Raw genomic sequence first — 14,058 nt, forward strand, 5'->3', positions numbered from 1 at the left:
GCATGATCACAGTTCCATTTCTTCTCCTTGCTCATCTGTGATGACAATTCTTTCCATCTGGGGCTGCCACCCCCTCCTGCTGACATTCTGCCTGCAAATGTACATGTACGCTTGCTCAGGTGTGATCTTCGTATAGCATCCGGGTTGTACATTCATCCCTCTTTTGGTCTCCTGATCACTACATCTGGCCAGACCATGTGTCTTGGGAAGGACCCACTGTGAAATGCATCTGGATTTTTAAAAATTTAAACCTAAAGAAGCTACACCATCTCCCAGCCTAGAGCCTCATTTTGATTTATGTTTAGGGTATAGGGCTCCTATACCCTAAACATAAGCCAGTTTGAAATGAGAAGGGATGTCCAACCACACTCTGGCCTAAGATTGCAAAAGGAGAATAAAGGGGAGGCCCGGGTGGCGTAGTGGTTGTGTCTGCTTTCATTTCAGCTTGAGGTGTGATCCTGGGGTCCTGGGATCGAGTCTTGCATTGGGCTTCCTGCATGGACCCTGCTTCTCCCTCTGCCTGTCTCTGTCTCTGTGTGTCTCTCATGAATAAATAAATAAAATCTTTTTTTTTAAAAAAAAAGGAGAATAAAAAATTCTCAATTGCCATGGATAATATATTAAAAGCTTTATTTATTTATATTTTATTTAAATTCAATTAACATATAATGTATTGTTAGTTTCAGAGGTAGAGTTCAACGATTCATCAGTCTTATATAATACCCAGTGCTCATTACATCACATGCCCTCCTTAGTGTCCATCATCCAGTTACCCCATCTCCTCAGCCCCCTCCCCTCCAGCAGCCCTTAATTTTTGCCTTATGATTGAGTCTCTTATGGTTTGTCATATGAGTGAGGTCATGTGATAATTGTCTTTCTCTGACTTATTTTGCTTAGCAAGATACCCTCCAGTTCCATCCATGTCGTTGCAAATGGCAAGATTTCATTTTCTTGATGGCTGAGTAAAATTTCATTGTATTCATGAAAGCTTGTATTTGATAAGGTGCATTGTTCTGAAGGTGCTCATATATCGTCAGGCTCCCACATTCAAGCCCACATCATGTTTGACTTGCCCCTCAGTTAGCAGATCTTTAATTCAGAGCAACTGTAGGACAAACATGTGGGGCAAAGGGAAAATCCTACTGTATGCACATTTCAAGAGCTGTTCACATTTGTCATTACTTTAAGCTAGTGTTTCTCAACCTTATTTTCTTTATCAGCCTCTTGGCCCTCCTTTGCTTCCACCCCCCCCCCCCACCTCACAGGAGCCTCTTTAGACATATTTTGCCTAATTGCACCTTCCATCATAAAATTTTAATGCCACAGATGTGCTATGAACCACAGACCATTGTAATAGCCAAGACTTTAAAAATACCCAACCATTAATTTTCATCCTCTTAGGGACTATATTGCCCCTGCAATGATTGTATGGTTTAACCCTGGCCTTATCTCAGGCAAGATATACTTTTGTGGTTCTAATAGGCAGCCAGGATCGAAACCCAGTAGTCAAAGCCAGTGTTTCCAAAACTTGCTTGATCAAAAGAATTAACTGGGAGCACTGGTTAAACTATCAGATCACCAAGCCCTTCCTCCTGAAGATGGTGCATTAACAAGTCTGAGGTGGGGCCTAGAAATCCATATACTTAACAATTTGCCCAGAAATTCTTAAAATTTGAAGTGTTTGGTGCTCTCCATTCTGACACAAGAGCTGCACCCCCTCCTCCCTGTTTCCTGACTGGAGGTTGGGGGTATGGGGTTGGTGTGGCTTACAGACCATAGATATACTCTAAATATCTTGAATTAGAACTTAGCATTCATTTTCTAGTAAATATTTTAATAAAAAAAAACAGACAAAATAGTGTTAGGCCACTTCACTGGACAACTGTGCATTGGATATTTATTGTGTAGTAGAGCTGTGGTAAGTGTTCCAAGAGACACAGTAGTGTGGTTGTTATGGTTTATTACCACAGGGGCTTATTCGTCTAGTGGAGGAGCACAGACAAAATGCTTTGGAGGAACAGTTTTAATTTTGCCTAGGTAATTGGGTAAAGAGGCTTGAGAGAGGTTGTAATGTTATAAAGAGATTAAGATGTTGGTAGTGGAAAAGGGTGTTTGGGACAGTAAAGGCATGATACATGGTAAGTGATTCACTGGGGCTAGAGCATGGGGTGCATAGGTCTGTGGGTGTGGGAGCTGAACTTAGAATGACCACTGGGGCAGTTGTGGGGCAAATGGTAGACAGGACAGGATGCTGGACTTGCAAGCCAGACAGGCTGGGTATGGGTGTGGCTTTATGTGCCATGTTGCCTTTCTAAAGTTCAATTCCCAATGACTGACTGCTCACTGGGTGGTTCTTCTGGTGGCATGACATATAAGGAAGCACTTTATAAGCTGTCAAAAGCTACAAAAATGTTGATAGTATAGAGGATACCCAGGTTAAGAGCTCCCTGAATATGAAATTGAGTTTCTACTTCATTCTGGAACTAGTGGATAGCCGTTGGAAAGCTTTGAGAGGACACGTTTGTACTGGTTGGGGGCGAGTAATGTTCCTATGCATATGGACGTGCATTCTTAGTTTCCACCTGTGACCTACAAATGGCAATTTGGAACATAACCCATTTGAGAGTTGGAAGCTCTCATTTTAAAGGCCAAGGAAAAGAACATGGGTAATCTGTGTCACCTGCTTTCTTCCCTTCCTTTTTCATAATTAGAATCAATGACTGTTAGCACTGGAAGGGAGTTCAGGGATCTAGTTGAGTCCGTTTGCCATCTTGTGCAGGGCCAGAACTAGAGGAGTCCTGCCTCAGGGCAGCATCCTGTGGTGCTGAGCCTGTCTGTCATGGGAGCTGTGGGCTGCCCAGCGGTCTCTGATGTACTCAGCCCTTACTCTAGGTCAGACCTTCCAGCTGTCTGGTCCCCTCCCACTGTGTGTTTCTTTTGTGCCCAGGTCAGACCCACCCTAAGTCTTGATTAGCTAGCTAAGCACTATCTAGGTTACTGAACTTCCCCGAATACAGCTCTTTCATGTAAGTTTCAGTTTACTTTTTTGCTTTATTTTGTTTCTAATGATTTGATGAAACAGTTGTTTTGAATTTACTTGCTGTGTTTGGATAGTAGCTCAAGTACTTGATAGAATGTGGATTACTGGACTTGCTAGCTCATACTTAGGTCTTTTCCTGAGGCTCTTTAAACTTTTGGCCCCAGCCATCTGTTGATTTATGTGTATAATGCCTTTTTGTTTGTGGTCCTTCTCTGCTTTTGAAAATGAAAGAAGTCTTCAAATGTATTGACATTCTTGTTCAGCATTGAGCTCTGTCCTACCTGTATACTCCAGAGGCAACAGGATTTATCATTGGATCTAAAGGTCTTACATTTGAAGAGTCTTACTAACTTGGATATGTAGGAGGGTGTGTTATGTGGCTATGCAAGAGTCATTATAGCTAACATTTATTAAGCATTTCTCACATGCCAGCCAGGCACTGTTCTAAACACTTTACCTGTATTCGCTCATATAATTATCACTACAGATCTGTGAGAAATAGATGCTATTATTACCCCCTTTTACAGATGAGGAAGCCGAGGCATGGACGTGAAGCAACTCATTTGAGATCACACAGACAGCCAGTAGATTAGGGAATTGGAATTATAGACCTTGGATTCCACAGCGCTTTTTTGCCCTACTGTTTATAATAGACAGGTAGACACACCCATGTAAACTGAGTCCAGGTATGTAAACTCTCTGTGCTCCTATTTCATTACTTGTGTGAAATTAAAGTGGTTGCCCGGCTCAGAGTTACAGGATTAAATGAGATTATGTATGCTGAGTCCCTAGACTAGCACCTGGCACATTAGAAGCATTTCCCATTAATTCTAAGTTCACATTAGAAGCATTTTAGAGCTGCTTTTACTAAAAGTAAAGTGTTGGAAAGTTCTTGAAATTAGACTTTTCAAAGTCTACTCTCATAATGTAGCATTTTCTTTTTTCTTTTTTTAATTGAAGTTTGATTTGCCAGCATATAGTATAACCCAGTGCTCATCCTATCATGTGTCCCCCTCAGTGCTCATCACCCAGTCACCCCATTGCTCCTGCCCCCCTCCCCTTCCACTACCCTTTGTTCCTTTCCCAGAGTTAGGAGTCTCCCATGTTTTTTCACCCTCTCTAATTTTTCCCACTCATTTTCTCTCCTTTCCCTTATAATCCTTTTCACTATTTCTTATATTCCCCGTATGACTGAAACCATATGATGATTGTCCTCCAATTGACTTACTTCACTCAGCATAATACCCTCCAGTTCCATCCACATAGAAGCAAATGGTAGGTATTCATCCTTTCTAATGGCTGAGTAATATAATGTAGCATTTAATTTAACTTATTTTATTTTATTTTATTTATTGCATTTTAATTTTAAATTGCTTTAACCTATACATAAGAGATATTCTTTCCTCAAAGAAGTCCTTGATGAGTCATCCCTCAGGATTGCCAGGCTGTGGAGGGTGATTCCAGGGAGAAAAGGAGGCAGTGGTTCCAGGTCAGGGTCAGCCCTCTTTGGTACAGATGATATAGTATAGTGAACCACAACATAGATAAATGAATTCTAGATATCTGGGTTGAAAGCTACACTCAGCTGGGATTAGGAGACTGGAGCAGTAGCACAGAAATTTGGGAACACAGAACTACCTCAGAACATTGCATGCAGCATGGTTCATGCCATTCTGTCTGGACCCTTGGTAGCTGTTGCTTATTTCCTGGAAGTCCAGGAACTGAAGGAATGCTGTTGTCTCTTATACTTTATTTTGGGATTCGTTCATTTCCTTTAGGATTCCCTCATTTCCTTTTTCTTGAATGTTTCTCAAATGTTCTTATTGATCTCATGTCACAAAGAGATTTCTGACTCTGAGAATTCTTGAGGTGATGTACTGAATGAATGAGTTCTTAGTTTGTAGTCTTTATCCCGGGGAACCAGCAGATCAGCAATACAAGCACACTGCCAGAACTTTTTTGAAGATCTTTGTCACAATGAACGAACCATGTCCTTAGACAGATGTTGTGGTTAGTAAGTGGAATGGTTCTTTGTGTGGCCCACAGGCCACCATCCATTATTGCTGTACATTCTTTTTTTTTTTTTTTTTAATTGAGGTGTATATTCTTATATTAAATGAGTCCTAGGAATGTCAGTTTGGCCTCTTACCTAAGTAAACAGTAAAAATAAACAGTAAAAATAAAATTTAAAGAATGTCAGAAGGAGCAGCTTAAAGATGTGACTCTGAGAGGGCTTTGCCTTTCCTCATCACAAAGAAAGCAGACTTGTTAGACTTTAGCATTTAATCAGATGGAACTGCAGACCATGGGAGTCGAGCAGAATCAGTTGGACACTAATGGTTTCTCTTGTTCCTTAAACAGTAGGGCAATTCAGAAAGTTTTCAAAATTAGGCCTTGTGTTTGTGGTTCTTCATCTGGATTAATATTAGAATTTAATATTTAGTTCATTTTGTGGGGCTAAAATGTGGCAATCAGCATGAGCTGTTTTGTTTTTGCATAACTGTTTGTGAGTTGCTAGGGAGTCTACTCTCATTTTTTTTTTCCATTTCATCTTGCTTTTCACAACTGTTTTGGTCAGCCAGTAGGAAACAGTGTGAATTTAGTGTGTGTGAGAAATTTAAATCAGAGAGGACTTAGTTTGAAGATGCAAGGCTGCTCTCTTAGAGGAGCTATAAATACTTTGAAACATAAACATACCTAGGTGGAGAGACACTCTTCTCCCCAAATTACTAAATCACACAATTTTAATCTTAAAATGTGATTGTGGAAATGCCAAAATGTATGTTGTAGCTCATGTGTATTTAGAATATGTAGAAAATGTTTTAGGACAAGTTAATCCCTTCTGCACTATTAAATTCTGCAGTGATCATTATTATTTTTTTAAAAGATTTTATTTATTTATTCATGATAGACATAGAGGCAGAGACACAGGCAGAGGGAGAAGCAGGCTTCATGCAGGGAGCCCAATGTGGGACTCGATCCCCGGACTCCAGGACCGCGCCCTGGGCCGAAGGCAGGCACTAAACCGCTGAGCCACCCAGGGATCCCCTGCAGTGATCATTATATTTCTAAATGGCTGAAATGTGGTTAGGCCCTAACACTGACTTCTTAGCTTCTGCAGACATCAGGTTGCACATTTAAATTGTTTGAAGTCATGTGAGACTTCAGTAGTTATGTATCTGATACTTGGGTTATTAGTTCTTTTAATGTCTGCTATATTCTGCTTGATGATGAACTCCTGCCTCTTCTGGAAAAGTACCTTGGCAATTCCTTGAAACCAACTCTCCAAACTAAATATAGTAACATTGTGACTCCCACTAGAGCAGTTTGTTAGAGACGGGTTCATGGCTGCAATATGCCAAAATGCCATATGTACTCCATGGTTAGTGAGGTCCTTCCCTCCACCCTTGAAGGTCTCTTGATAATGGTTTAAAACAATTTGGTCATCTTGAGCATTACCGGCTATGAGACACACTTCCTTCTCTTTCCCCTTTACTTATAATTAGTACACGCTGAAAGTGACATTAAATGTTGCCTTAGAAGGTCATGTGCCATTCTTGAATGATCGTATGCTGGTAACTCAGATTAATTTTTGAAATGCTGTGTCAGTGACTGAATTCTTCCATTTCTTGCTTGCTATCCAGAAAGATCAAACGTTGACTAGGGAGGGTATCCATTTATTGCTTCAGGAAGTGAGAAACATTAACTAATGGGCAGTCTAAGATATTCTGTACTTTCAAGACAAGGGCCCATCTCTTTTCTTAGCTGAGCTTGTTACTTCAGAGGAACTGTTTGTTGATCCAAAGATTGGTGTATTTCCTGGGAAAATTCAGAAACAATATTCCTAACATAATTTCCCTGAAGAATCCATTCTTATGAATGGATTCATAGGAACCTTTCATAGGAATCTGATTCATAGAAATCTTTGATCTTATTGGTGTGGCATGACTGATCATAAAACAGCCTAGTTGACTATTTATTTATTTATTTAAAGACACATTTTTTAAAGAGTTTATTTATTTATTCATGAGAGAGACACACAGAGAAAGAGGCGGAGGGAGCCTGACGCGGGACTTGATCCCGGGTCTCCAGGATCAGGCCCTGGGCCGAAGACAGCGCTAAACCACTGAGCCACCCGGGCTGCCCCCTAGTTGACTTCTTAAAATTTAACCTGAAGGAGCATAACATGTAGTTTATGACAAGAGACATTTATTATCCTTATGTAGCATTTTGTGCCTCGTTTATTGTAATTTTCTCTTTTTCTCCCTTGTAGTTTAATTTACTGGTTTTGTGTCAGCTCCTGGGTGTCCCTTGAGAGTAAGGACTACATCTTGTTTGAGTATCTTTTTCTTCATTTCAAAACTCTGCATAAACTAGGCATAATATATATATGTAATATATATAATATAGCTGATTAACACTATTAGCTTAGATAAATTGTGTTGAACCCAAGACAGATGTCCATTAAACACATTTTATTCCATTTGAATCATGTACATATATATTGAGTACAATATATGAAAAATTCAACCTTATTGAGTATCCTGTGCCAAAATATAAGATCACTTTTAATAAACTTACTTGAATATCTCTTTGACTTCTTTTGGAAGAACTTTTTTGGTATGTAAACTGATTTCAGGTTTTGCTTGAAGATAGAGTTGGTTCAAGTTTGAAGGAAAAACAACCCTTCCTTCAGATAAATAGAATCTTTGGCTTTCTGTGGTACAAAGCATCAACACCCAGAGGTTGAATGATCCTGAGTCATTGAGTTTAAGTTTTTTTTTTTTTTTTTTTAATACCAGAAAATTTACCTTTTTTTTTTTTTTTTTTAAGATTTTATTTATTTATTCATGCGAGTCACAAAGAGAGAAAGAGAGGCAGAGACACAGGCAGAGGGAGAAGCAGGCTCCATGCAAGGGAGCCTGACGTGGGACTCAATTCCGGTCTCCAGGACACTCCCTGGGCTGAAGGCAGGCGCTAAACCGCTGAGCCACCCAGGCTGCCTGAAAATTTACCTTTCAAAAGTAGTTTTTTTCCCCTCAGAAACCAATATTGCACTGTATGTTAACCACCTAAAACTTAAATAAGTAAATTTAAAAAAGTTTTTCCCTAAAAGTCCATTATGTATAAGCAAAGTAAGGATTATACTGTGTATACAAATTTAGATTCTTTTTTGAGAACCCTAGAATACATGTATTTATTTGTATTATTAAATACTCATCAGAAACAGGACTTTTACATTTTTTATTGAAGTATAATTTACATACAATATTATATTAGTTTCATATGTATAACATACTGAATTGACAATTCCATGCATTACTTGATACTCACCATAGTAAGCATAGTCACCATCTGTAACCATACAACATTATTAATTCTATTCCCTGTGCCGTAATTTTCATCCCTGTGGTTTATTTATTTTATAACTGGAAGTTTATATCTTTTAATCCCCTTTATCTCTTTACTCTGCCCCCCACCTACCTCCCCTCTGGCAATCATCAGTTTGTTCTCTGTATTTAAAAGCCTGATTTTTTTGTTGTTGTAAGTTTTATTTTCTAGATTCCATATGTAAGTAAAATCATATAATATTGTCTTTCTCTTATTTCACTTAGCATTATACCCTCTAGGTCCATCCATGTTGTTGCAGATGACAAGATCTCATTCTTTTTTGTGGCTGAGTAATATTCCTGTGTGTGTGTGTGTATGGGTGTGTGTGCACGCACACGTGCGCATGTGAATGCGACATCTTCTTCATCCATTCATCTACCAATAGACACTCAGGTTGGTTCCATATCTTGGATATTGTAAATAATGCTGCAATAAACAAACATAGGGATACATATATTTTTTCAAATTAGTATTTTCATTTTCCTTGGGTAAATATCCAGTATTAGAATTACTGCATCATATGGTATTTATATTTTTAATTCTTTGTGGAAACTCCATGTGGTTTTCCACAGAAGCTGTGGCAGTTTGCATTCCCACCAGTGTTGCACAAGGGTTCCTTTTTTCCCCACATCCTCACCAACACTTGTTTCTTGTCTTCTTGATATTAGTCATTCTAACTGGTGTGGAGTGATATCTTGTAGTTTTGATTTACATTTTCCTGATTAATGAGTGAACATCTCATGTGACTGTTGGCCGTCTGGATGTCTTTTTTGGAAAAATGTCGATGCAGGTCCTCTGCCCATTTTTTAAATCAGGTTTTGTTTTGTTTTAGTGTTGAGTTGTATAAGTTCTTTATATATTTTGGATCTATAAAGGTTGGAGGTACAGATGCATCTTTGCAAATGTCTTTTTCCATTTAGTAGGTTGCCTGTTTATTTTATTGATGATTTCCTTTGCTATGCAGAAGCTTTTTATTTTGATATAGTCCTAATAGAGAAACAAGATTTTTAGTGGCCATGTAATAGTTCAGTGCTTGAATTTATTACCTTGTGTTTAATTCTTCCCCTATAGTGTTTCAGGTTGATATTTTTTTCCTACTTTGTCGTATTCGGCCCTTCTCTGTGCTCAATCCAAGTCTTGACAAGTCTCTATCTGTGCCATTAGCATGTCCTTCCATGTCCTTGGCTTGTCCACTCAGGTTCTCAGTAAAGTAATGCTGTTCTGATTTATGCTGCTTTTAGTATATGTGCTACTGAAGCAAGCACATAATTAATCTTCATTTTAACAAAGGTTTTTCTTTTCTAAATCATTGCTAATACCACTACCAGCCTCACCTATTCTTCTGGTCACAGCACAATAAATAAAATGTTCCTGGTTTCATGATTTTCAAAGTGATTCACTCCTGAGCTATTTTAATTGTTGGTGGTGGGGAGTACCCTTAAGGCATTAATATCTTTGTTAGGGTCCATTAATGGTTATAGCTTGATGATGTATGAAAGCACCTTGACAACATGCAGCTATGTTAACAAATGAGAGAGGATAAAATTATTATTAGTGGAGCCCAGAGACAGGAAAATTGGAAAGGGAAATATTTTAAGCAAAGTAAATGTAAGCATCTTTATTCTAAATGCTGAAGTACAGACAGCAGTGCTCAGTGGGAAACTGATTTGCTTCTCTGAAATTTGATTTACCTATGACCTTTTAGGGCCATGTAAGGACAAGAGCCCACACTTTTTTCTTTCTTGCACAAAGAAGGGGTACCTGTGCTGCTAAATCATGAACCAGTTTTAAAAAATTATATTTTAAAACCGGAGACTTTTTGCCTGTGATCTGTTTCATTTATTTGCCAAATAAATGGGCAAGGAAATATATTTCTTCCTGCTTCAGACTATAGAGGAAGTGGTTAGTTGTATTGAGGAGTTAAATAAACCTTTATCTCCTTTCATGTTTATTACCTCTTACCTGGTCCATGCAATAGTGCATGGATATAAGCTTTCAATTTTGTAAGTCAGTGTTTCAAATTCTTAATTATTTGTGACTTTCTTTTGAATACAGTTCTAAGTTTATCTGAAGATTGTTTAAAAAAAATTGCCAGTTCAATAGACTGAATTTTTTTTTGAATTTTACCAGGACTGTCCTGGTGCTGGGTGATACCTTCCCCCATGCCCCTACACTGGACCAAACCTTTTTTCTTTATATGCTCTTTTGCTATATCATATTATAAACTTGTTTCAGATTTCTGTCTACTGCTTTCCCTGTCTTTGTCAGCCTTCCCCTTGCCTAAGGCTTTATCTGGAATTACCTCGCCCTGCCCATGATCCTCTAAAAGTTGATTCATTTTCTTATCTGTCTAGATTACTTTCCTTTTATGTCTACTCTTTTGGCCTGGATCTAATAGGCAGCAACACTACTTATGTGCTCTTACATGCTGGTTTCATTAGCATGCCCTTTCCTTTCCCTTTCAACTCATTAATCAAGACGAAGTACCGTATTGGCACAGTTTTACTCCTTATCCCTTTTGGAGCCTAAAACTCCCCCTTTCCCTGACTTTATTTTATTTAGCTAATTAGAATATACATTCCCAAATGTTTTTTTTTTTTTTCCAGTTAGTTACCTGAGTGTGTTGTTATTCTGTGATTTTCCAAAGTGATCATGTTTTAGAATTTTCCTTAAAGAATGCTATTAACCGGCAGCAGTGTTAGGGAAGCCACTAAATGTGGTGGAAGCCTCAGTTTTCTTATCTGTTAACTAGAGATCAAAAACTGGGATTCAACTACATAAGGTGTTTGGGTGTCCCTCACTTAGTCTTTTATTACCAAAAGGGATTCCTTCTTCATTGGTGTCTGCCAATCCTATCCTTGGTTTGACATCCTTATTGGGATATGACTCATATGCTATATATACAGTTTACCCATTTAAAGTGCATGATCGCGTGGTTGTTAGTATAGAAGTTTAGAATATTCTTGTCATCCCAAGAGAAACCCCATAGCCATTAGCAATCATTTTCCATTTCCTAGGCAACCACTAATCTACTTTCTGTAATTTTATGCATTTTTAACCTCATGCTTATTGTATTGTGTACTAATAGGATTTTCATTTTTCTTAAGGTACACTGAAGGTATTTGGAAACGCAATCCTATAAGTTTTGGAATTAAAAAGAGCCCTTCAATCATTTGATGTTTTTTTTTTTTTAACAAGGGTACAAAGTGATTCACCTAGGGACATTCCCATTGCGTAACACTTTACCAAAGCGCGCGCGCGCGCGCACACACACACACACAAAAGTCCTGTTAACACTTCTTTCATCAGTAGTTCTCATTTTTGAGTGTTTGCTAAAACTCTTTCAAATTCAGATCTTAGATGTGAAATATGATTATTTGAATTCTCTGCGAATCACAGACAACTGATTCTATCACTATTCTATCACTATTCTGTGAATACTTCCTGGGGATTTCCCTTTACCTATATCTTTCTCACGAATCAAAAATCTTAGCCAAAGTTTGCGCAATAAATTGTTTTATTTTCTGTTTGAATTTTCTTTAGAAAAGTCATTGCTCTGTGATCCAACATAGAATTTTCTAGGATAGTCTATCCAGGTTTTATATATGTTTTTCTGTGGCATAACTGAGGTTCCTACCTACTTTGTAGTAGGCCATTTAATCTACCAGGTTTCTCCCATCCCATGCCTCTTTTCAGTGTGAATTTTGCTGCTGCTTCCATCTACCAGTACAGACTAATTCTCCAACCCCCTGAATGTGGCAAAAATGACAGCATGCACATTTCAGGGCTTAGGCCTCAAAAGTCCTTGCAGCCTCTTCTTTTGCCACTTTTGAATTCTGTTTGGAGAGCTTCATGTAGGGAAACCGCTGTATCATAAGGGAGAGGACAGAGGTTGTGTGGCAAACAGGTGCTTAGCTGACAGCTGGCACTAATTGCCAGACTGTACGAAGAGGGCCAGGGTGGATCTTCCAGCCTTTCTGACCCTTTAGCTGACTCTAACAGTTGCATGAGTGAGCTCAGATGAAAGCAGCAGAGGAACTGCCCTGCCATCCCACAGAATGTGAAAAATTAAAAAAAAAAATTGTTTTAGAATTTGCGATGATTTGTTATGCAGCCAGAGTTAACTGATACATGTTGGTATCAACATGGTGGCAACATTGAGATGATTAAAGAGTGTAACCCCTGTAAAGTTCTTAGCCTACTGCCAAGCACAGAGAATTCCTTAGTAGATGTTGACTGCTATATCATATTGCTGATAACATTATCCTTACTGATGCTGTTTTTGATCACTATGGTCATTTTATTTCTCCTCGAGGTATAGTGTCATTGCTTTTTGTTATCATTAACTATGATGAGTTAAAGAATTTGATGTTCTTGGTGCTAATTGTCTAGTATTTTCCTTCCTGATTAGTAAGCAGTTTAAAACTTTAGAAACTATTCTTATTGTGAAATAAAATACATAGCAAAATGCATAGGGTATAAATGTACAGTTTATAACAAATTATAGAATGAATACTTGTAACTACCACTCAGGTTAAGATATTTAACATTGCTTGAATCTTAAAAAAACAAACAAACAAAAAGGGACACCTGGGTGGCTCAGCGGTTGAGCATCTGTCTTTTGCTCTGGGTGTGATCCCAGGGTTCTGGGATCAAGTCCTGCATCAGGCTTCCTGTGAGGAGCCTGCTTCTCCCTCTGCCTGCATCTCTGCCTCTCTGTCTCCCATGAATAAATAAAATCTTAAAACAAACAAATAAACATTGCTTGGACTCCAGAAGTCCATCTCATACCCTTCCTGATCATAGTCTTCTCCCTTACACCTACAGGTGGCCACTAACCCAATTTCATAGGAATCACTTCTTTGCTTTTCTTTATAGTTTTTACCACCTCTGTGTACATCTCTAAACAAAATAGTTCAGTTTTGGTGATTTTTCAAGTGGAATAATATAGTATGCTTTCTTTTGTGAAAGTTTCATTTGCTTAATATTATTTCTAAGATTCCTTCCTATAATGACTAATAGTAAGCTTTTATTTTGATTGCTATGTAGAATAAGGTATATTCCCTCTCTGTTAGATCTACTGATGGATATTTGAGTTATTTATAGTTTTGGGCAATTACAAATAATTTTGCCAAGCACATTCTTTTATGTATTCTGGAATAATGTGAGAATTTTTTTAAGAATAAGTTATATTAAATAAAAGAATAAGTTATATACCAAGGAATAACATTTCTGGGTAATAAAGTTACAGTAACTTTTTAAAAATCTCACAGAAAAGAACACTGCTGGATGACACAAATGATAAACAGTTGACCGTTGAACAACATGGGTGTCACCCCTCATCCCCAAGGACAGTCAGAAATCTGTATATAACTTTTGCCTCCCTCAAAACTTGACTAATAGCCTACTCTTGACCAGAAGACTTACATATGACATAAACAATAGATTGATATGTATTTTGGATGCTAATATGTATTATATACTATATTCTTAGAATAAAGTAAACTAGAGAAAAGTAAATGTTATTAAGAAAATCATAAGGGAGAGAAAATACATTTATCGTGCCATACTGTATTTATTGAAAAAAAATGCAGTTCAAACCTGTGTTTTTCAAGGGTCATCTGTAC

The 14,058-nt window shown here is 38.0% G+C and overlaps 1 protein-coding gene across 4 annotated transcripts in view; it reads left to right on the forward strand.

The window, feature by feature from the left end:
• Positions 1-14,058, forward strand: part of LRRC1 (leucine rich repeat containing 1) — a 129,737-nt gene that overhangs the window by 28,404 nt on the left and 87,275 nt on the right. The window contains exon 1 of one of the 4 annotated variants that reach the window (XM_038554332.1): positions 4,903-5,050. The exons of 2 other annotated variants lie outside the window; for them this stretch is intronic. Coding sequence is in view for 1 of the 2 variants with exons in the window: in XM_038554331.1 (XP_038410259.1) it covers positions 5,043-5,054 (12 nt within the window). In the remaining variant the exon portion in view is untranslated. Of the gene's footprint in view, positions 1-4,902; positions 5,055-14,058 lie in introns of those variants that run through there. One more of the 4 variants, XM_038554331.1, reaches the window with a different exon arrangement.

This window comes from Canis lupus, chromosome 12, assembly GCF_011100685.1.
Source record: "Canis lupus familiaris isolate Mischka breed German Shepherd chromosome 12, alternate assembly UU_Cfam_GSD_1.0, whole genome shotgun sequence".
NCBI lineage: Eukaryota > Metazoa > Chordata > Mammalia > Carnivora > Canidae > Canis > Canis lupus.